General features: G+C 39.9%; 1 protein-coding gene across 2 annotated transcripts in view; it reads left to right on the forward strand.

The window, feature by feature from the left end:
• Positions 1-23,115, forward strand: part of srgap1a (SLIT-ROBO Rho GTPase activating protein 1a) — an 80,288-nt gene that overhangs the window by 20,152 nt on the left and 37,021 nt on the right. For both annotated transcript variants that reach the window (XM_063480073.1, XM_063480072.1), the window contains exons 2-4: positions 5,644-5,839; positions 13,643-13,805; positions 20,903-20,965. In XM_063480073.1, the coding sequence (XP_063336143.1) occupies positions 5,644-5,839; positions 13,643-13,805; positions 20,903-20,965 (422 nt within the window). The remainder of the gene's footprint in view (positions 1-5,643; positions 5,840-13,642; positions 13,806-20,902; positions 20,966-23,115) is intronic.

The following is a 23,115-nucleotide window of genomic DNA, read 5'->3' on the forward strand; positions in this document are numbered from 1 at the left end:
CAGGTGCTGCTGATGAGCCAGTCTGCATGTGGAAATGCAGCAGTGGGACTGATGTGGTACAGCATGTCCCAGATAGCTGCTTGTGGAAACTGTAATCAACTTGGAGCAACTGTAGAAACTCTCTGAGAGTTTAAAGTCTTTTATAGTTCCCACGGAAGAGTACAATGTTGCACTCATTATAAGTAACAGATGTATTTCAGGCAGATTGATTCATAACAGAGTTAATTGGCAGCATCATGGGAGAGCATGTTGTTGAGGGAGAGGAAAAGTTATCTCTCGAGCCCTCTGACAGTAGCCGAGTTGTTTTTTACCGGAGCCCAATTTCTCTCTCAGAGGGTCAACACTGTGGGTCAGTAGCCATCCTGCTTACAAGGCACTTTCTTTGACAATAGAACAAGCCTATCTGGCAAATCAGATCAGCCATTCTGAACTGCAACTTTGGACATATTTGTCGCCATGAATGGGGTTATGTGAAGTATGTGATGTGCTCTCCAAAGGAGCAATTGGATAGCATCCAGCTCAGAAACAATGCGGCCTTGGTCCTACTGATCACCACAAAGAGCAAATCGCATTCTCTCATTGTCCATATCAGAACCATGTGCATTCTGGGTAACACTGACTGGGTGTCCATCGGTGAGCTGGATTTGTTGCTGACATGTTTACAGGCTATGCTATCATTCTGCAGGCTACGTAGCTTTGCAGGAGGAATAGGAAGACGGTGTTACACTGCGCATTTCTGTTTTCTTTAGCAGAATTTAAGATATAACACGGGTGCTCTCATGTCAGTCTGACTGTCTATCACAGTTGTGTGTGCGTGTGTGTGCGTGTGTTAGGGTGCAGTGCATCACAGGCTTTGATGTAACACCGCACAGACACACACAGACCTCCACACATGTTTACCATACAGATGAGCTCAGAGTGGCAGAAAGGAATGCACCACGTAATAGTAGATCAGCACTCGCTGCCGCAATAAGATGGTTCCAGCTTGAGAAAAACTTTGGAGTGGGTTGAATTTTAAAGCCTTCAAGGTCCCAAGTGACAGCCTCTGTTGGTCGTGTTAGCTTTTTAAGAAGTGAGTCAGACAGCAGATGCTGCCCTTAGTATGGGTTTCAGATAAAGCATCAGTATGATCAAAGGAAGACTGACCTCAAACACCAAAGTAAATTAGTTTTTCCTTTCTAATATTTACACGTGGGGTTAGATAACTTTCTCCCTTTTTATATAAATGTAAAATCATAACTCTAGTTTGTGCCCTCTAAATGGTGCATAAACATGAAAAATTTGCAAGTGGTGAGCAAGCTTCCTGTCACTCTTTCTGTTAGTTTGCAAATACTTTCTTTACTCTGTTTGGTTTCCTGAAGTTTAAACATCCACTGATAGCTATTTTGGTTTTGAGACACAGTTTCATTGTCCTGTGTGACACTGCAGTTTAGTATCTGTATAAATGGACAAGTTCATATACTCCGACGTGATCCGGGCACATAAACAACTGGTTACAGCTGGCTATTCTTGCAGCAATCACTGTATATTTCTCATGCATTTACCAAGTCAGTGACTTCTGTGCACAAGGCGCCTCAGCACTCGGTGACCCTGCTCTGTAACTTTGTTGTCTGCCACTTTGCAGCTGAGTTGCGGTGGTTCTTAAATGATTTGACTTTGCTATTGATCGTGACACATCTAGTAGGGAAAAAGACAAATTTATAAACTGTTGTTGCAACAATGCCATCCTGTTACAATACCACACTTGTGCATACAGTGTAGATTCCTGGTTTGAACCCACCAGCTGATTGAGGCCCTTCTATGTGGAGTTTGCCTTTTCTTCCCATGTTTGTGTGGGCAGTTTCTGGCTACTCTAACCTACCCTCACAGTCCACAGACTTGCATGTTGTGTTTACTGGTGATTCTAAATTGGCTATAGGTGTCGTTGTGAGCATGCATGGTTGTCTGTCTCACTGTGTTAGCCCTGGACTAGAGACAAGTTCGAGGTGTAACCTGCTTTTTGCCTAATGACAACTGGAAAAGGCCATGAGTCCATATGACTCTGAATTGGATAAGCTGCTAGAAACTGGATGGACGGCTGGTCTAAACTGAAATTGAAAAATCAGCAGTTGGAGTTTTGTAGTTATTAAAGCACAGGTGTCGAACTCCAGGTCTTGAAGGCCGGTCTCCTGCAGGTTTTAGATGTATCCTTGATCCAACAAAGCTGATTTAAATGGCAAAATTACTTCCTCAACATGTCTTGATTTTCTCCAGAGGCCTGGTAATGAACTAATCATTTGATTCAGGTGTGTTGACCCAGGGTGAGCTCTCAAACCTGCAGGACACCGATCCTCGAGGCCTGGAGTTCGACACCCCTATATTTGGAAGGCAGTTTTGGAGGATATGGCTCTAGGTTGGGAAAACAGCAGCTACATGTGGCCAAAACTGAGGGGGAAAAAAATACAAATGTATTTTTGTATTTATTGTGACGATAGTCCTCCGCGACTTTGTTTTCACTGTTTAATTTCTAGAACTAAAAAGTCAATTTGCAAAGCACGTCCTAGTTTTAGGCAGCACCCGACCTATTATCTTGTCTGACAGGTGGTTGCCTTATAACATTCATTTCCAGATTTGTCATTTTGGTGCTACAGCGTTAGTGGCCAATACTTGACTTCGAAATGAATGATTTAATGAGTTTCTGTGTGCAGTCACGAGTGTAATTGTGTTAAATGATCCAGTACAGTCCTTTGTGTCAATGCCACGGTAGCTTTGTTTTAATCCGTACACCCTCTGGCCAGTGTACTTTACTCAAGTCAAATTTAAAAGCAAACCTTTTCTTAGTGCTCACTGGTGTCCTGCTAGGTCGTTTAATGGCCTGATGTTCTTGATTGCAGACTGTCCACGATAATGTTGTTTCTGGTTCACAAGACTTTAACAACTGTGATAAACATTCATTCAAATTTAGTATCTCTGTGTTCCATCTGTTTCAAAGTGGTTTATTTGCTTATGAGTGCCAGAAGGAAGTCGATGCTATGTGAGAATGCAAAAATAATCAGTTCTAGACCCAATGTAAATGTTTAATTTATCAGGATTGTGAGCACGTCTTGTGTTGATGAATGAAGTGGAGCTTTTTCTAGTTGATTACTGCATCATGGGCATGTGTCCATATGCACACACAGAGACAGACAGACAGACAGCTCTCACCAATCTTTGGCTGGAAGCTTTCTAAATGAGTCAGCAGCTGATTGGCCATTAATTGAACTATTGATGGATTTCTGTTAAGACTCTGGCTCTTAGGGATCTTTTATCTTCCTTGCCAAAGTATTTGTTCCTGTATAATTGTATCATCAAATACTTATCGCAACGTTTTGTATGCTTTACTTCTGTATTAATGACTGCATTAACTAAGTAGGAGGTTGGCTGATTCAAAAACTGACCAAGAATTAATTTCAGTATTGTGGCTCCTTGACGTCTGGGTTGTGTTGCTCTGTGGTTCAAAGGATGTGTCCTATTTATTTTTAAAAAGATCAATGAGGAAACTTTTTCTGATTAGCTTATTAGTTGGTCACTGACCATGGCATAGGAGATGATTAAATTCCCCCCCTTATAAAGCTGAACAACCATCAATGAATCACAATTTCAGACACTGATATATAAACATAGACAGTAAGATCGAAACAAATCAGGTAGTTCAGTAGTGATCCAGCAGTGCAGTATGACAAAGCCAAAGCCTTTTCAACAGGAACTGATACACGTTAAACTATGACTAATGAAAAGGAAACTGATTCACTGTGACATTCATGAAGATGAGGCCAAAGTGGGATTCAGGTCTGACGTACATTTAATACTGGGGAGAACTACATAATCCACAAGACTGTTTCACTTTGATTCCTAACAGGCTGTGCTTATGCTTTCTCTTTACTACAGCAGTGAAAGAAGCCATCTAGGGTACTGACCAGTAGTTTTAACAAACACAGAAGCCTAACCAGTTAGCTAAAAGTAGTGAATACATGGTTAGCTAACACTAGCAAATAGCAACTCAAAAGTAACAGAAAAAATATGTAAATAAATATAGGAAAATTCTCAGTGTAGCTGAGATTCATTCATATGATGTAGATGTCATTTCACTGAAGATTTTACCCCGCTTTTAATCTAAACAGTAAAGCACAAGAATACTCCTCAAAGGAAAGCAACAGTTTGCTATTATATGTTTAGGTAAAAGCTATCTGGGTTTAGATCTCTGTTTACAGTTTCTACTCAGTGATAATGTCAGTAACTGCACCTTACAGCTCACGAAAAGGATTTCTCTACTGAGTAATCAGAAATAATAAGAAAAATCCAGTAATAGTGCTTGAAAGGAAAAGGAAATGTATGAAGTTTTGCTATTGAAATTGAATTTTTCAAATATCACTCTTTTATTAGAAAAAGCAGAAAAATAGATAAAACACTTTTTTTCAAGTTCAAATGATATGGTTATTTGAGCTGATATAAAAAATATGGCATAAAAACCTTGAATTCAGTTCCATAAGTTTAGTTGTCTGTTTCTGAATGACCCAGGAGGATTAAATCTTTAACCCAATCAGGTTGGTTTGGTTTTTGTATAATGATTCAGTATCACACTACAAATGTTTCAGAACGACTTGTGAGGCATTACAAGTTGTCATCTCAGTGTTTTCTACCTTTAGAATTAGGGATCACTCCACACTCCTCTCCAGTGGTGTTGGCTTTAAATCACCTCATTAATCTGCTTCCTTTGCTGAAGATGTCCGACCAGGCTGCCTCCGTTAGGTAAAATCCATTATACACGGCCCTGGTGAGACGGAACACACAGAGGAAACAATTTGTGTGCAACTGTCTTCATGCAAGTGTGTGTGCGCACTCCCAGTTGCCCTGTTGAGCATGTAAATTTAAATGAGGGCCACGCTGACAACCGTGATTTCTCAGAAAAGACCTTAGAGGGTCATTTACCTGCATGTACAGCTTGTTTATGTGAGGCCTGGTGTTGTCCCTCTGCCTCCTTAAGTGGATTTTCACTGATGAGCACCAATGAGAATGCATGTATCTGTGTTTGTGTGTGTGCGCGTGCATGCACGGGTCTGTGCTGTAGCCTCGGTATGACGTGAATCAGCTTCCATTCATCCTCGAGTTATTTTCAGCCTTAATGAAACACCTGAGACCAGTCGCCAACCTCATATCTTTACAAGCATTCATAAAACCCATAACTAAAGGATAATAAGCTACGGTGGGCCATTCAGTTGCACTCCTATGCACACATACTATAATGTAATTGCTCGCATTGCCGATCATTTGTCCTATTTACCTATCAATACATTTTAGACATTTTATGCTTGCATGCCCAGTTTTAAGCCAAATTGTGCACCTTCATAACTGATATTTTTCAAGTATTTTAACATTTAAGAGTGTGTAGTTTTCAAAATAAGAGCCAATTTAACAGGTAAATACATGCGATTACTGCAGAAATAACTGTTGAATGTAATCATTTAGCTAGTTTAGCTCTATTACAAGATCTCAGAAAGCTAAAACATCAGTATATGAGTACTAGCCTGACATATGTGTTTCCGTGGCTTCTTCTCATCCACTCAGTTTGTAGCTCCTAATATATTTATATTTATTTATTTATTTTTTAAATTTGTGTCTTTTCAGAGATCAGGGCCCAGTTGGTGGAGCAGCAGAAATGTCTGGACCAGCAGACAGAAATGCGGGTCCAGCTGCTGCAGGACCTCCAGGATTTCTTCAGGAAGAAGGCGGAGATTGAGATGGAGTACTCCAGAAACCTCGAGAAGCTGGCCGAACGCTTCATGGCAAAGACTCGCAGCACTAAAGATCACCAGCAATACAAGTGAGAGGAAACTGTCTTGATGTTTGTCTGTCGTCAATGTGTTTCTTATGTAACATGGGTCCAATAATAACCTTTAACTGTTGCTCTGTAATTCTAAGCTTTTCTAGATTTGACCTCACAAATATGGATGTAACAAATCTCTAAATTAATCAGATCAGGCATTGGCTAGTTCACCAACCAGGCAGTTTTTCTATTGGTGTTACCTGGCCTCATTCTCTATTTGTCCTAGAAATGGTCATACAAAAAAGGTCCAAAATCATCAGGTTCCTACAATGTGTGTACGGCCAAATTTGTTCTTATCACTGTGCATTATTGGTGAATCAGAATTACTCTAAATATACAGGCCCAGTTTAGTGGTGAGGTTGTTTTAACAGAGAAATCTGCATTGTTAAAGCAAGACAAGGTCTAACTAAAGAAAAACAGTATAGTGTCAGAGGAGGAATTTGAAAAGGTACATCTTTCCAGTGTGTTTCATGACAATTTGTACTGGTTGCCTGTTTGAATGTGTAGAACCATGTAGTGTTTCATATTAATATATTGAGAATATTACATCATTGTAGCAGAGGAGCTTCTTGAATAATCCATCCTGACTTTTCATTTTGCATTTCTGTGTGTGCCACAATAGACACAAGCCTAAGTAATGAGGACAAAGTGCTGTGAATGTCATCATAAGGACATATTAGAAGTTATCTAGTGGATGGGGTATTATTTTGATACAGTTGCTAAATATATTCTAAAATTTGCAAAGCTGTTATAAAACGGATTAGAGTTAAGATCTTTGACAGTTTCTGTACTTTATATTTTGGATATTTGGATATATTTAGCTCTCAAGGAGTATTTTTGTTTGGTATCTACCCTTAAACAAAAATACCAAAGTGTAGTGAGAAGAAAAACTGTTTGCTTTCATTCTGTTTGTCTTCTTTCTCGCTCTGTCCTCCTCCCTCTTCTTCCGCTGTATTTATTGTGCATCGGTTTGTCTCGGAGGCTTTTTGATCGATTTTGACACAGTTAAGTATGGTGCGCTTTTTGGCCTTATTACATCGTAGGAGGTGGCTCATGGAAAAAGCAGACATTAGCATATCGTTTGAACTTGTGGTGGAGCAAAAATAAAATGTATGTTTGTCCTCGCTGTCTGCAAATAGCCCCTGCTCTCTGTCTGAAGTTCCAATGGCTCTAGCAGCTGTGTGTGCCCATGTGTGTAACCAGTGAGAAGACTCTGGTATGGCGCTCTGTGGTTTTCATTGTATGATGTACAGTCTGGTCACTTCATTCACAGGGTAAACATTTGGCATCTGCCTAGGAGCATATTTCTTAAGTAAATATAAGACGTTTGAATAACATTAAGAATTCTCCTGTGAGTTTTAAATCATGTGGCCCATATTTTTGTGTTCACATAAGCACGTACAATAAGGCTTCAGTATTCTCCAGGCTGTTTTCATTGGACAAATTTGTCTGTGGTGTGAAAAACTGTTTTTATTCTGTCCGTAGCATGATGTCCATTTTTATTAGCGATGCACTGGTTCTATTAGCAAAAGCTAAGGCGTCGAAATAGTATTTGCAAATACTAGGTAATAACATAATATTTGTTTTAAGGGTCTAGGGGTTCATTGGTCCCATATCAGACAACACCAAGCTCGGCTTAAATACTATTTATTCAACTTTGTAGCAAATACATGCGTCAGAGAATATTAATTTACTGAAATAAGTATTTACATCATTTACCTAAATTATTTAAGTTGAGTGTGAGAGTTAGTTGGTTCCTGCATGCTGGTTTTAAAGTTTTGCTACTTTTCTATTTTCCTGCTCTTACTACGAGTGTAGATTTGACCACAATGCAATTGGTTAAAAAAATATTGAAGACAAAAAAAGAAAAGTTGTTGTGTTGAGTGTGAAATGCTTTCAAACTGTTGACCCTTTGCAGTTTGCTTCCTCTATGCTGTTAGCTCTCCTGCTAGCAATTGGTGCACTGCTGCTGCCAGCTAGCACAGTAAGCAGAGAACAACAGACGTGACCTGATGGCCCCATAAATCTGACCTTTGTCACTGATACACGATCCAGCTCTTTGAGTCAGGACTGGCCAGAGATTGTTTCCAAATATTAGGTACGTCACTAGTTTTGAAATGAACTTGGGGAAGAAATTGGTAAAATCGAGCAGCGAGTTATGGTCTTAGTTAAACAGTATTAGAAGCTGATCAGTGACCCTTCTGATAGTTGGTGAGTGGTTGCTAGCGTGAAACTGGTCGCAGAGAGGTATATGGTGCTGCACCAAAAACCTCCTTGTGATTGTGAAGTGAAGACACTTGCAAACTACTCGCCAAGTCCTAGTGAAGCTCTGAAAAATGCAACGCAAACCAGAAATGGTGAAAGTTCACTTTCAAGGCACAACATTTACAACAGTATATGCTTCACTTTTCAGTTGCACGACAGCACACAACATAAATGTCAAATGCTGGCGGACAAATCGACATATTTCATGCAAATTATAGGTGACTGTGGCAGTCTGCTAGTGATCAAAACAATCACAACACCTTCGTTATGACCATTCTCACCTTGCAACAGCCAGCAGCCGCTCACCACCCAGTTGGGAAATGCAGATTTCCCTAGTAATTGGGAAAGCCAGATGATCTCTGACTGAGGCTTAAGGCAGGCTATGGAATCATCCACAATGGCAGATCAGTTCATCTACATAAGTCGCTTTAGCCTGCCTACAGCCGCAGACACCTGCAAGCCACTTTATAACCCACCATCATCTCAGCTCCGCCTACTATGCTGTTATAAGTAATGATCAATAACACACCATTTACACTGATGCCTACATCATTATGAGCTGCTGATGCTTCAGATCCAGCTTTCTGTGTATGGACATGGTCGGGCAGGGAGCCATATTGCTAAATTTAAACTTCTGCTTATTTTGACTGTATTGCTCCTGGTTGAAGTATCATCCTTTAATCAGCAGCTAAATCTAAGAACTGGTCAAGACCAGCTGTATTCACAAAGGGTTGGCAATGAAGCAGTATTGTTGAGTCTGGTTTGCGTAACAGATTTTGAGATAAGCTGTCAAGATGTCATTCTTTTTAGTTAAAAATGCATTAATATACAGCATTTTTGACATATTCAGTTTCTTTGGAAAGTTCTCTTGTAGGCAGCTTCAAGCCTCATCTCATGGGTATTTGTTTTAGTTGCCTCTAGGAAATGGGGCAAAACACAGGTGGTGGTTGATGCTATGCTTCTGTGATCCCATACCCCCTTCGTATAAACCATGTTTCTGTGAAGCTATAAAGACACGATGCCACAATTTCCTTCCACCAGTCTGCAAACATTGCCATGTGTGATTGTGTTTGACAAGACTAAACCTAGTTTTCTGCTGTTGGAAGGCAGCTATGTTGTTCTTGAACCATTTACGTGTTACCATAAAGTTCTCAAGCTATTCCAAGCTACGAAAAAGTTTTGACACAGTAGGAGTTCAGTCTTTCTCGGGGGTGAAATGAAGTTTGTGCACATCTGAAAGCACAGACTTTGTGCGACCTGTGGGAGTATTGCGGTTGCTCGCTGCTGGAGAGGAATGCTTCTTGCTTCGGGGGTGCCCTGTACTGAGCTGAGCTATACCTGTGGAGTCTAGGGAGACTGCAGTAGAGGTCTGCTGAACTCTAAAGTAAAGGTTTTCTGAAGACTGTAGCCACATTTGAAAATGGCCTAACGCAAAATAAGTGTAATTTTTAAAGTAATAGTGCTCGTTTCTGCTTCTCAAAATACTTCAGCATAACAAAAGAGATAACAATAATAATAAATATGTGAATATAACGTCTTACAGGCATCATTACTTTTGATCATTATGTAGTTTAGTATTTTTCTAAGCTACTGCCTGTTCTGCTGTTGAATTAGTTTGAATTCTGAGACTCTTGTTGTCCAAGAGAACTTTTGTTTTACGGTTAACTATGAAGAGATCATTGTGTAGTTCTGTTTTTAAGTTTTGTTCTTCAGCCTTCATTATAGAAGTAAACGCAGTGCACAGCATTGGAAAAAATAGTCCCAATTAAACGTAATAATTAGCAGCTATAAAGTCAAATTAGGAAACTTTAGAGAACACATGCTGTTAAACATGTTGCTTTATGTTGGTCTAAGCAAAAGTGTAATAGATCCGAAAACTTTCAGAGCTTTAAGTGTCCAGGATGTTAGGCAATGCTGCAGTAAAGCAGACAGCAGCAACTTCTGAGTGCAGCACATCAGTTTTGAAAATGAACTGGCATTAGGGCACTTCAGAGCCACCAGTTTTGTTTTGGGTTTTTTGTGGGGGGGGGGATCTTCTTGAAAGAAAACAAAATTACAGTGCTGTCCACTGCAGCACTCTGTGGGAGAGCCATCCATTTGTGTTTCAGCAGCTGTTTGCAGAACACACACAAATGAACAAATATGGGCAAACACTCTCTTCTCTCTCTCCCCCAGTCTTTCTTAAACACACACATGCAAACAACCAGATACTGTATTATGCAAGGTTTGTTCAGGGAGGGGACGTGATATCGGAGAGCAAAAGAATAACTGAAATATTTATGTAGCATCAGCCACAACTGGGATTGTCTTAAATATGCTGCTTTTATCTCAAATTAAGCCGCTGGTTAGAGGACTTCCTCACTTTGTCTCAGAGGATTAGCAGGAGGTGTGGAAAACATCGTGGCTGCTTAGTCTGTATAATGCCACACGTAACTACCTGCTGTCTAGGGAAAACTGCTGACGCATTCTCATTTGATTAAGTTCAACTTTGTTGGGATTGTTTCACAGGACCAGTGATGAAGAAAATGGTGCATTTCCTGTGGTCATTATGAGCCTTTGGCATTCTGTTGCTTCCTTTTAAAATGTAAACGTGTACTCCAATAAGCAGAAAGACTGCACCGCGAGTCACCTTCGGTTGGTGCTGGAGATTTGTGCAATTTAAAGTGAAACGTTTTGGGGTTTTTATTGTTTTTTTTTAATCAGTGTGGCACTAGACAACTTTGCTATTTTGCCTTTTCTATTGACAAGACCTTCTGTTTAAATACTGTACATACTGAATTGGTATCCTTCATTTTTAGTCTCATCCTGCTGTATGAGAGTGCAAGTATGGTGACATTATTCCTCTGTCCTCCACCACCCCTCTCCTACACACTAGTTCCTCTTTTCATACCTGTGTTTGACTCTTGTGGGGAGTCCTGTCTATCTGTCACTATTCTGTCTGACCCAGTTCCTGCCCTGGCTGAGGGGGAAATGATGACAGTGAGAGACTTTCCTGCCATTATATGTGGGGTTAGCAACTCCCAGGGGGTTATGTCGTCACAGCCTGTGTGGGTTTCCCACTTGTTTTTGTGCCTGTCCTCTTTATACTTTGTGAAGGGGCTGACCCTACTAAATCAAACTTTTTTTTTTTAAACAAATTGATTTAATTTGATAACACATGCTACACTGTTACTTATGCTACGTTATTCTTTAAATGTCTCAGATTTAATCAAATGTCATGTGAAAGATGGATGCCGTTTTTGTTGGATGCCCTGGATGTTATTAGCCATGTGCACATAGGTTACAGATTTACTTCTGGTGTTAAATTAGGTTAAACTTTTCGTAGTTGGGAGTAATGCTGTCCTACTTCAGACAGTACAGTGATTTTTTTTCCAGCCTGAGGAGTCAATTTACCAGTATTAAATTGTTTAGTGGCGTTGTGGCGTTTTATGTCCAGCTTCCTGTCAGTGACCTACAGAACATTATTCATCTGGACCTGAGAACATGAGTGAATTAATAAACACAAACTAGTACTGTTCCCACAAGTCTAGATTGAGTGCTGTAGAATGGATCTGATACATAATGCAGAAAGGATTTCTATAGTAATTGCTCTTTGACAGATGGTGAGTGATGCTGTCAAGCAGAGTTACTGCTCGAGTAAGTGTGAGTGTGTGAATCTATATTTTTCTCCGTGTGTAAAAGTTATTTATACACAAAAATTTGATTAAAACGTATATTTGTGCTAAATGGCTCATTTTAATTTACACTTTTACTTAGACCATGACTTCACATGGTGCTGTGAGGGAAGGTACAGCGAACTAACTTGCAATGAAGGGCACATTCACAGGGCTGACGTCAGGGACAGCTGAGGAAAGCAAATCAGGGAACTAATGTATTAAAATGATATGCCGCTGCTTTGTGATGCCACCATTATCACAGGCAATGTAATGCAATACTATTGTCTTAAAATGTAGTTATTTTATGATTCCCAACCATACTGGACATGTTATGTTTATCTGGTTTCTTTGAAAAATGAATCCCCTTGGATGTTTTTCATGTCTGCGTAGTTGTCTTCCTGTTTTTGCTTAACCTCAGGAAACATTTCAGCTGTTTGGAATGTTTGCATCAGTTGTTCATTTGCTTCATTTTTGCTCACCAAGCAGATGTGGTGCCAATGTTGAAGGCTAGGTCAGGGCTGGGCAACTTTGCCAAGTGCAAAGTTTCACCTGTTGCGTTGACAAATGTTGTCCGTCTTTGCAAACTTGGAGAGGTGCAGAGGCGAGTCTCCATATGGTTCCTGAAAGACTTGACCCAAGACCCAGCTTTCAGATCTCTCCCAAGCACACACACACACATGTGCACAAGCATGCACACTTATATTCTGTGTCACTTTTTTGCAGGCAGGAGGAATGTTGTAGATTAACCCAGAGGAAGTCCGCTTGCGGGCCACTGCTTACACAGGGCCCCAGCTCACTCTGGTCTGGACAATGTCCTACAGTTAGCCTGGCTGCAGGCGGCACACAGCGCAGGAAACGCCTCTCTGACTTCTGTATTTTTATTTGAATTCTTTTCTATTATTATCCACTATTCTGCAGCTTCTCTTCTTTTGCTTGTCTTTCTTGTTCTTTTTGCAGTTTTACTCTACTCTTCAAGTTCACCTACAACATATACACGGCTTCTTTAACACCAGTCTACACTGTGTATTTATAGTCTTAGGCACACTCTTCCCTGGTTTTAGAAAATCATTTTTGCTCAGAGCATTGTAGCTCTGCCCTAGAAATGTCACTGAGATTTCCAAGTTAGCTGTGTAGTCCTTGTAATATTTGGAGAACCTCTTTGGCCCAGAGCCTGTGGTACATGGGACATTTAACACCCTGGGACGCCTATGATGAATCTGTCTTCTGCTTTAGTGACGAGCACTGGTGCTCTTGAGGTTTTTTATGGGTGCTCTTGAGGTTTTTGTAAACATCCTGCTTGTCACGATCTCCTGCATTTAGAAAAAAAAGAGGAAATGCTGTCTAAACCAGCCAACAGTTGGCAATAGGAAAATGTTCAGATGAATGCATACAGATATTTTGTACAGGCCTGCAAGGTTATTTTGATAATAATTTTGTATGTTTGTAAGTATGAAATTGTTTTGGGGACAAATAGATCTTTCTAAACAAAGAATGTCTCATTTAGCTCCTGAATTTTCACAGCAGCACAACAGCTTGGCTTGGAAGTAATGGGTGGTTAACAGTGTAGTCTGAATGAGCCATATTTCAGTCATTCTTTTGTCTGGCAAAAAAAAAGATAACTGCTTTAATGGGAATTCTGTTGCATTAAAATACAACAAAAAAACCAAAAGACTTTAGGTTGCACTAATTATTCTAAAATGATATAAATAGTACATCCTCTTTAACTCTGTAAAATGAATAAAGTGAATTTTACTCCATGATACGTACAGTCTGGCACAAAAGTTAACCAAGGAATACCTCCGTTATAACCATTACTCTATAATTTTTGAAATTTTCATTCCCTAATTTATCTGAACTCTATTTCCATTGGTTTACTCAGGAAAGACCAGAATCTGCTGTCACCAGTCAACTGTTGGTACCTGCTGCTGAACCAGGTTAGGAGGGAGAGTAAGGACCACGCAACACTGAGTGACATCTACCTCAACAATGTCATCATGAGGTTCATGCAGATCAGCGAGGACTCTACACGGCTACTCAAGAAGGTGAGGGCAGAAAGGGCAAAGTAGTTTTTAGAGTTGAGGCGGTGCAAACACACACACACACACACACACACACACACACACACACAGACACACACTATAGAATGGAAATAAGGTGGCATCTGCTCTTCACACCTACGTCCACACTAGCCCGGATAGATTTGAAAACGGCGTTTTCATCTGAAAAGGCTCCGCGTCCACACTAGCGTTTTCAGTCGTTTTCACAGACTTGTGCGTCCACATTGAAACAGCCCAAAACGCTTCCAGTCCTGCGCATGCGTGAAAGCGAGTGAGAATTAAAGAATTTGAAAAAGCTATCTGGAGCATGTACAAACTGATATTAATCTTTTTTTAGGGCTGTCAAAATTGAGAGCAAACAAAACAACTGCTGTATAATGCCCTCCGCTAGCTTTGTTTAATTGGTCACATGACTGCATCACATGACTAAAATGCGTCATCGTTTTAGAAAGTCTGTGTTTTCGAGTGTCCACACTGCGACGGGGCAGCTCCGTTTTGAAATGTATGCATTTTCGAGAGCGTTTCCAAAACGCTGCGTTTTTCCTTGAGCAAAACGCTGCGTTTTTCCTTGAGCAAAACGCTGCGTTTTTCCTTGAGCAAAACGCTGCGTTTTTCCTTGAGCAAAACGCTGCGTTTTTCCTTGAGCAAAACGCTGCGTTTTTCCTTGAGCAAAACGCTGCGTTTTTCCTTGAGCAAAACGCTGCGTTTTTCCTTGAGCAAAACGCTGCGTTTTTCCTTGAGCAAAACGCCGTCTCAGTGTGGACGGGACGCCAAAACGGAGAGAAAACGATGCATTTTCGTTTGAAAACGCATTAGTGTGGACGTAGCCTAAAAATGACTTTTGAGTCCTTTTATTTGTGCTATAAGAATTGCAGCAGGTATTTTTCATGTAGTTTTAATTCATTTCCTTTATGGTTTAAAAGGAAAAACTTGTTTGTTTGTTTTTTTAAACAAAGAAAATCAGCACAAATTTTTTTTCTGCAAATTTGCAGGAATTCATGGCACTTTTCAGCCTTGTTTATCGTACAACTGTATAACAAAACCCTCATGTACTTGATATTTAACACAAATTACCTTTTATAAGTTAATAAATTAGTATTTTTCTCTGCATCACCGTTTCCTTGTCTATTTAAATTCTCATAGTCTCATTTTGACTGCTTTTGAAGGTTTTTTTGTTCATTTATACCGATGTTTGACCTCTGCTAGAAATGGGTCACATGTGCCTTTTTCTTTGATCAACAAAACACTCAAAGTCACCACTAACATGATCCAGATTTTTCGTAGCGGTCACATTGGGCAGCAGTGTCTCCAGGCCCTCATGTTATATAAACAATCTTTCACTTTTAATGCATCCATTCATTCAAAAACAGTGTATATTTAGTTGCATGATATGCGGGATATATATTCAGCATTGCGTTTGATGGTATGACGGTCTGTGGCGCTCCCGTGGTTTCGTTTTGTGAATTAAGAGTAATGCGCTGGGAGCTCGGTCACCAGTCTTTCAGATTCAGAACGTCTTCAGTCTCTCATGGTTTTATGACCAAAACCAATCTGCTGCATTTTCTACCACAAAGCTGACGACTCCCTAACAGATTATGAGCTCCTATGTTGCAGGAGTCACATGAACTCACCGCAAACCTAAATTACAAAGTGTCTTTTCTTCAGAGGAGTGCCTTTGTGTCATTTTAGCTTGCACAACCTTTTTATCCTTTCTCTTTTTTTGCTCCACTTTCTTGCAAACCTCCAAGATCTTATCTGTTTAAAAAGAAGGAAACATTTATTTTTTTTAATTTGGTCTTCAAAGCAGTATAATTTCTTGGTTTTTAAATGATTGCCTTGAACCCCCAGCAGACACAGGAAGCTGCAACACTCATTTCCCTTTAAAGGGTTCTGGTTCTGCTAACGAGGCCAGATGTGAAACAGACAGTGTTTTCTCAAAGCTTCGTCTTGTTGCGAATACTGGGGGGAAAAGAGCCGCTATAATTTTAAAACAAGAATAATCATGAAAACTATTTGTATATAAATATGACTTTAATCCATTTCAATGTGCTGGCAACTTTTTTGTTTTATTTATTACAAATAAGAGCATATAAAATGTGTGATTTGTGTGATTTCTGTTTCTCAGCATCACTGCAGAGCTTCTCAATATCAGAGATGTAAGAAGTCACTTTAATATTCATGCAGGACTGCAGGGTGTCATCAGTCAGGAAAGAGGGATGTTTGGACTTCATGTAGTTGATGTCTGAGAAAACCTGCTCGCATGTGGATCCAAAGATGGACAGACACGGAGATACATTTGTCCCAAAAGGGTTGCAAATGCACACAATATGATCCACAACTGTAAGCTAAGCTTTGCAAATGTGTACAATGAACTTTTGAGGACTCACACGCACGTGCTTCAATCCACACACAAAACAAAAAACCACCATGTAAAACTATTTTACAGATGCAAACATCCAAACCTGAATAAATATTAATCATTTACGCACAATTTCTAAAGTTCAGTTTCACGAAGGCAATCATTTTCACTTTCAAAAACCTTCTGTGTATACGTGTGGGCGAGCGCCTGATACGCACAGATCACGTCACACAGGGAAGGTTATGCCTGTAACATTTAACATTTTCTTACTTTAGCCACAGCCGAGGAGCGAAAGAGCCGCGAGTCACCGACCTCTGTCCTGGCTTAACTTACTTTCACAATCATAATGATAGACTACTTTCAATGATGATACATATTTTTAGTGCAGCTCAGAAAGCATTTTGCTAAATCCTCACAAACTGTGGAATAGTGCAGTCCTGTCATTACTCCACCTGCATCCCCATTACTGCTGTGGAATCTGCAGTATCTAGCCACTTTATAGACTGTCCTTTTAAAGTTGGCATTTACTTTGTGTATCCAGGTGACATTGCGCAGACAAGAAGCAGTCTGATGGGAGGTCCCAGCTCATTGGAGACCCGAGACACAGCTCGCACTCTAATTAAAGCTTCCCCGAGCCTTTGATCTCAGCAGAGCTTCAATAACGAGGCACAAACAACAGAGAAGTCCCCCATGTTACGTGGACTCCCTCACAGCTTTGAGGAGACAGCTGTACTGTTGTCATCCTTCCACCACATCAAAGACCCGTGTTTATATTTCCTTGTATGTTCAGGTTTCATGCTGCGAGGTGCAGCAGCGGAGGAGGGACCCCATAGTGGCCATATTGTCTTCGTCAACATCCTCTGGTTGAACTGTTTGCTGTTCGGCGTGTGCATTTATTTCTTTAGTTCTGCACTGTGGTCACTTAAAAAGAAACCACGGCTTTCTTTAGAAGCACCACATTTTTTCCTCTTTTTTTTTTTTTTTTTTTTTTTTTTTTGTTTAAACGCAACACTCGAGTAGCGAGCTTTTTCTGTCTTTATGCTTGGAAAGATCTTCTCACATGCATCAAGTTTTCATTATTCATACAACTGGCTCTTTGTTTTGCTCTGCCCTGTTTTATTCATGAAAGTGATATTCTGTGGCAGCAGCTACACGGTGGATTTCCTAGAGCTCGAGGCACTTTTGAACTTAAAGCAACACATAAGTTTACAAAAAGGTGTAAATATTGAAATAATTCAAGCTATTTAACTGATTTGGTGTAATAAAAAAAAGTGTAATATCCCAAAATCCACTACCAGCACCTCCAATATGGTGCTTAGCAAGTGTATTAGTCCACCACTCAATGTTAATTCAGGGCAGCTGTGGAGTAAACCTAACAGTAGCGGTAATTACCAAATTTTTTATGTTTCTGTAATAGTTAATCTACCAATATGTGCAAATGCTCTAATCAAAATAATATTTTTAATGCTAAAATAAAAATATTGATGTTGTCATTGAATTTTCAAAGTTACACTTTTACAAAAAGCAGAAAAAAATAGTAAAAGATGCCAAATTAAAGCTATTTATGTTCAGTAATTTCATTCCTGAGCAGAAAAATTTGTGTTGGTGGTTGAATGTTTTGCATCATTGAATTTGTGACTTCTCAGAGACGTCCACTGTGCCGGTGTTCTGACAAACCATCCTACTTTGGCAAATCGTCCACCGTGCGTAGTTTATGCACATTTCTGCTGTCACACAAGAATTCCAGCAGAAATGTAAGTATGTAGGACGGTTTGCCACTTAACCCATCAGAGTATGCTTCTAGCTTATATTCACAAAGATACGATGGTTTGCCACTTAATTTTGTGTTGTGCGCATGCAAAGCACATGCGCAGAAACAACTGCTAGGATGGTTTGTGAGGTAAGATGGATTTCCAGAACACTCAAATTTTTGTATAAAACATGAACTTAGTTTCTTATTTGCATAATAAATAACAATGCAACTTTTAGTTTTAAACCATTTTTGACAGATTTTTAAAGTATTTGTTTTGGGTTTTTTTTAATCACAAGTGAAACAGCTGGACTAACCCTGATTCAACCATGTGAACCAATAATTACAGTTACTCTTACAGAGGCTGACATTTTATAAAGGGTTCAATATTTGTGTCATTTGGTCAAATTCCAAGTTACAGTCGGAAGACACTCTAATCTACACACGAGCCCTGCAGCGTATACAGCTGCCATCTCTATACCATGATTAATGTCAGTGGCAATATGAAACCCACCACTCCCTAAGTGCTGCCATGGTTTCTTCTCTCTGGGTTTGTTTCATCTTTCTAATGTGGTTGGAATACAGATGGTATGAAGTTGAAAGGGAAAACCCATTTGTAGGATCCTTTTAATGAATTGGACTGAATTGGAAACCCCCCAGCTGAGATTCCTTTAAGCAGGAAGGGGAAAAAGTTGTGCAAATTAAATCAGCGACATGTGTTACACAACACAGCTTCGCTAAACAACCGTTTCCAAAATTCAAAACCTCATGCTACGTGTAGCTTTTTCTGGTAAAAGGCAATCGTGATTGTAAATGTAATTTACTATCATCTCCCTCTTTATTTCTCTCACATCCAACACGCACACGTGCGCACACACACACACACACACACACACACACACACACACACACGTGTACACACATTCTTTCTCGCACATCTTGTGATCTCTGAGAAGGCTTTTCATTGAGCTCTGGATCACTTCCCAGCCTCCTCAATGGGAAAGAACTGATGTGTGTTAGATCTGACAGATAGTCAAAGGTCCTGTCCATGGAACTGATGCTTGCTAATGGATTTTCCCACAGGGGAAGGTCTGTGTCTTTACAATCGTGTGAATTTACATTTAAGAGGCAGTTTATTGAGTATTGATAAACCCAAGGACCAGGTGATCGTATAATTCACCAAAAAACGTAAGGCTGCTTAGTAACTTCCTTATCTACACTCACCTGTCAAACATGCCTGAGGTTTCCTCTTGCTGAGTTTGTTTCTCCTGGGTTCTGGTTATCTGATTATGTCTCGATTAGCTAAAGAGCTCCAAATCGGGGAAATGACAGACCAGGTGGTGGTTAGGTAGGTGTTGCAGATCAGTCAGGTCACCTAGCGTGACTCTATAATTTCAGACACCAGCCTAGCAGCCAGTGACTGAGAGCGTAATCCTCTTTGCTGTCTGTTAACATACTTGGACACTGTACAGCTTTACCTGTGTGCAACGTGAAGAACAAGAGTGACAGACTGTGAAAATCTGTGTGCAAGTACTTGCAGTCTTGCTGCGGTTCAGGTCGGTTGCATATGCACAGTTCAGTTATAGCCAAAAACTGGTGGTGTTTCGTGCAAGCGTGATCATATCTGAGAACTCACTTGGATCAGTGATGCATTTAACAGCATCTTGTGTCACAAGTAATAAACAACTACGACACAATATATTGCACTGTAAAAATAAATGCATCCAATTAACTTTGCCTCAGTGTTTGCTTCAGCTTATCTCTTTATGAATTGTATCCTGCGGCTAAAACTGGCAGACTGACCATTTGCAATTTGTTATTCAGTAAAATATAAAAACGGCTTTAAGACGACTCACAGTCTGCAGTGCTTTTGGTGTTTTTTGGATCTAAATTCATGTTTTCTTCCCAAAAACGTTGTGCACATTCAGACAGGTTTAGCTACATAACTAATTTGCTTGGCAACAACTGTTGCCAATGCAACAGTCTGAAGCCAGCATCAGGAATGTGCATCTTGTTGCTCGTGAACTCGCCCCAAATTTACCCTCACTCCTAAAATCATTGTGCTACCTTTTTCAAAAACTCCAATAGCCCCCTTTAATATTAAATTTAGTGTTTATTTCAGCGTTATGGCTCTTAAAAAGACTACAATGCCCTCTACATCTTTATCAGAAAATAAATCCATACTCTCTTACTACAGGAGGTGGCTTGATACCCACTCAGAAAGCTTGTCCATCATATCGCTGTGAGTGGCTCCCACAATGAGTTTTGTCTGAGGATAATTGGGTTATATGTAGGCCTGGTGCACAGGCCAAGGTTGTAATATCATCCAGGTGGCAACACTATAGTGGAGAGATCAAAAATTCATTGTCATGACTCATAATCTCATAAACATCTGATACACTATATGAGTCAGTGTGAAAGAAATATGGAAGCTTCACTATTAAATTAATAGTAAAGGCCTCTAAATCCATCACACCATCACTGTTAAACTGTATCCCACAACCATGAGATGCATTTATGTGGGCGTGTGTGTGATAGCATTACTGAGTCAGCCTTGTGGCGTGGCTGATTGAGTTAACATATTTGGAAGAAATCTTTTACATTCAGTCGTAGAGGCCAGATAATGTGTTGAGCATGTGGACGCTGAAACTCTAGCGGTGTTCGATGATTTAAGTGGAAAAGCTAGCATGACACCGGCACCACTTTCACACACAAAAGCTTGTATTTGACACAGTATTATAAATGCACTCATCTGTTTTGTATGTGCACCATTAAGAGTAGAGAATGGTTTCACCTCAGTGTCTGGCTGAAAAGATTTGTGAAGCTGCAGTTGAGTAATGGCTGTTCACACAGTGCTTATAATGTGTCGTCTTTAAAGGGGAACTACCTGGATAGAACATGCATTTCTTGTGTGATAATGGTGATTTCTTTGTATTGCTCTTATTGTTTTTCCTTTTTGTATTTCTTTTACAGAGCAAAGAAATAGCCTTTCAGCTCCAGGAAGACTTAATGAAAGTCCTCAATGAGCTATACACAGTAAGTAGTAATGACTGCTATTTTTCACTAATGCACTTGAATACATTCATCTTGGCTGTGGTTGAGACTAGTTTATAGCATTGAGCTCAATAATTTCTTACTGTCTGTAACAGCTTGATGTCTTTAACCCTGAAACTGGAAGATATCTGATGGATTCTAAATTAAACATTCAAGCAAATGTATTGCAAACAAAGTACAGGAAAAGTCACTTTTCTTTGGTCCACAAAAGCATAAAACTGTCCCCTTTACTCTCATAAATCAACCATTCAAGGCTACAAAGTTTCATCTCTGTGTTTGCTTGACTCATTACAGTTCATATTCTGTTTCTAATAGCTTTCATCAGCTAGGTTTTTTTTTTTTTTTTTTGCTCTTGAAAACGACTCATGCAAAGTCACACTGGGAGGTCTGAGCCAAATAGCAACTCGCTCCCTATCATTCTTTATTTCTTTCAGTAGCTGACATCAGAGACAGACAGAAAACCTGAGAAAAGCCCAGGTTGCATTACACGCAACAAAGTTCTACATTCAAAATGAGCTTGCAGGTTGCACTCTATATGTATTTTAAGAAACCAAACCATGGCTCTAAACCTGTCAACCCACAGGTTAAAATTTCACGCCAGTAGGTCAGTGAAATTTTACCAAGCTGTCAAACTGGTGCATCACACAGGCTGCACATGTGCAGTGTAGTTCTAACCCTTTTCATTTTTAATGTTAGCAGCCTCTGTGTACCTTTGACCCTGCTAGTTACTCTGCCTTAACTTGACTATCAGCTCTGCTAGTCCTTTGTATGTAAAGCCTCATAGAAGCCATGGATATGCAAACCCTTTAAAAAGTAAAATGAAAGGATCAAGTTAATGTTTGATATTTATTAAATATTGTGTAGCTTATGTACTGTAGCCTATGTATAGCCTGAGTAGCATTTCATAAATAACAACAAACCTAAGGTTTAAAGCTTATGAAATGGAATTCAGTAATACTGTTCATGTGTGTGATTTTGTGTTTTTAGTTGCTTTCCTGACGCATTGTCACGTTGCATGTACGGTGATGTAGCAACAACTCAAATCAGTTGTTCTGCCTTCCCAGAACATTCACTGAAGAGCAGTTCAGTTTGCTTATAGAGTCTCCAGTTACTCACCATGAAGGACTGAAGTTGGTTACACTTCCCCTGTGTGTAAAGGGGGCAGACCAGCCCTTGTTCCTCCAAACACAACAACATGTTACTCTAGAGCAGGGGTCGGCAACCCTGGGCACATGTGCCACAGCTGGCACACGAAGGGTTAACTGATGGCACGACCATAGCTGGACTGGTGATTTTTCGTTTTTATGGGCCGATGATTTTTTTTTTTTCCCTTGTAACGGTATAAACAGTGAAAGGTGGTGGATTGGCCAGATGCTGGCCGATGTGTAAAAATAACTCAGTTGTTTGGTGGTGGCTATGGCGGAGCTTCCACAGAGGCCAGCAGGTGGATGAGGGAAAGGGGAGGCAGGAGCAGGAGAGATCCGAGGCAGCCGCCGGTGTTGTTAAAAAGTGATTGTCTGCCAAAAACTGATTGCTTGTATTTAAACTGCTATAAATAACTTATTGGTCTATAATATGTGAAACATATGTCAAATGTATCCCTCACCAATGATATCAAGTCATCTTGAGCAACAAACAACATTCCTGCAACAAGGTAGAAGCCGCAATCAATTTTTGGCAGTGACTTTTATGTATCCTTTATTTATGCACTTAAAAAAATTCCTGTTGACTTTAAAAATGTCTGTTTTAAGAGTAATCTGGCCAAGAGGACAGCTGAAATTGCAACAAAAGCAAAAATAGTTCTGTAAACATATTTTAAGTGACAAAAGGGAGCTGATTGATTATAATGTAAGTACAATAACACAGTTACAAAGATACTTGAGAAACAGGTAATTTTCTTAATTTTATATATAACCTGTTCACCAAAGTCTATTTAGCAACATACGTTACGATATTACACATAAAAAACACACGGAAACATTGGAAATCAGTTTTTGCCACAACACCGGTCCGAGTGTCAGGTGAACTGAACTTCAGGTAAGAAGTTATGACCTGCAGTCTATCTGGGTCAGATATAAACCAAGTTTAGGTGGAGTTTATTTTCGTTGTGCTGACTTTTTACAGTCTGTTAC

This window comes from Pelmatolapia mariae, linkage group LG7, assembly GCF_036321145.2.
Source record: "Pelmatolapia mariae isolate MD_Pm_ZW linkage group LG7, Pm_UMD_F_2, whole genome shotgun sequence".
In the NCBI taxonomy this organism is placed as follows: domain Eukaryota; kingdom Metazoa; phylum Chordata; class Actinopteri; order Cichliformes; family Cichlidae; genus Pelmatolapia; species Pelmatolapia mariae.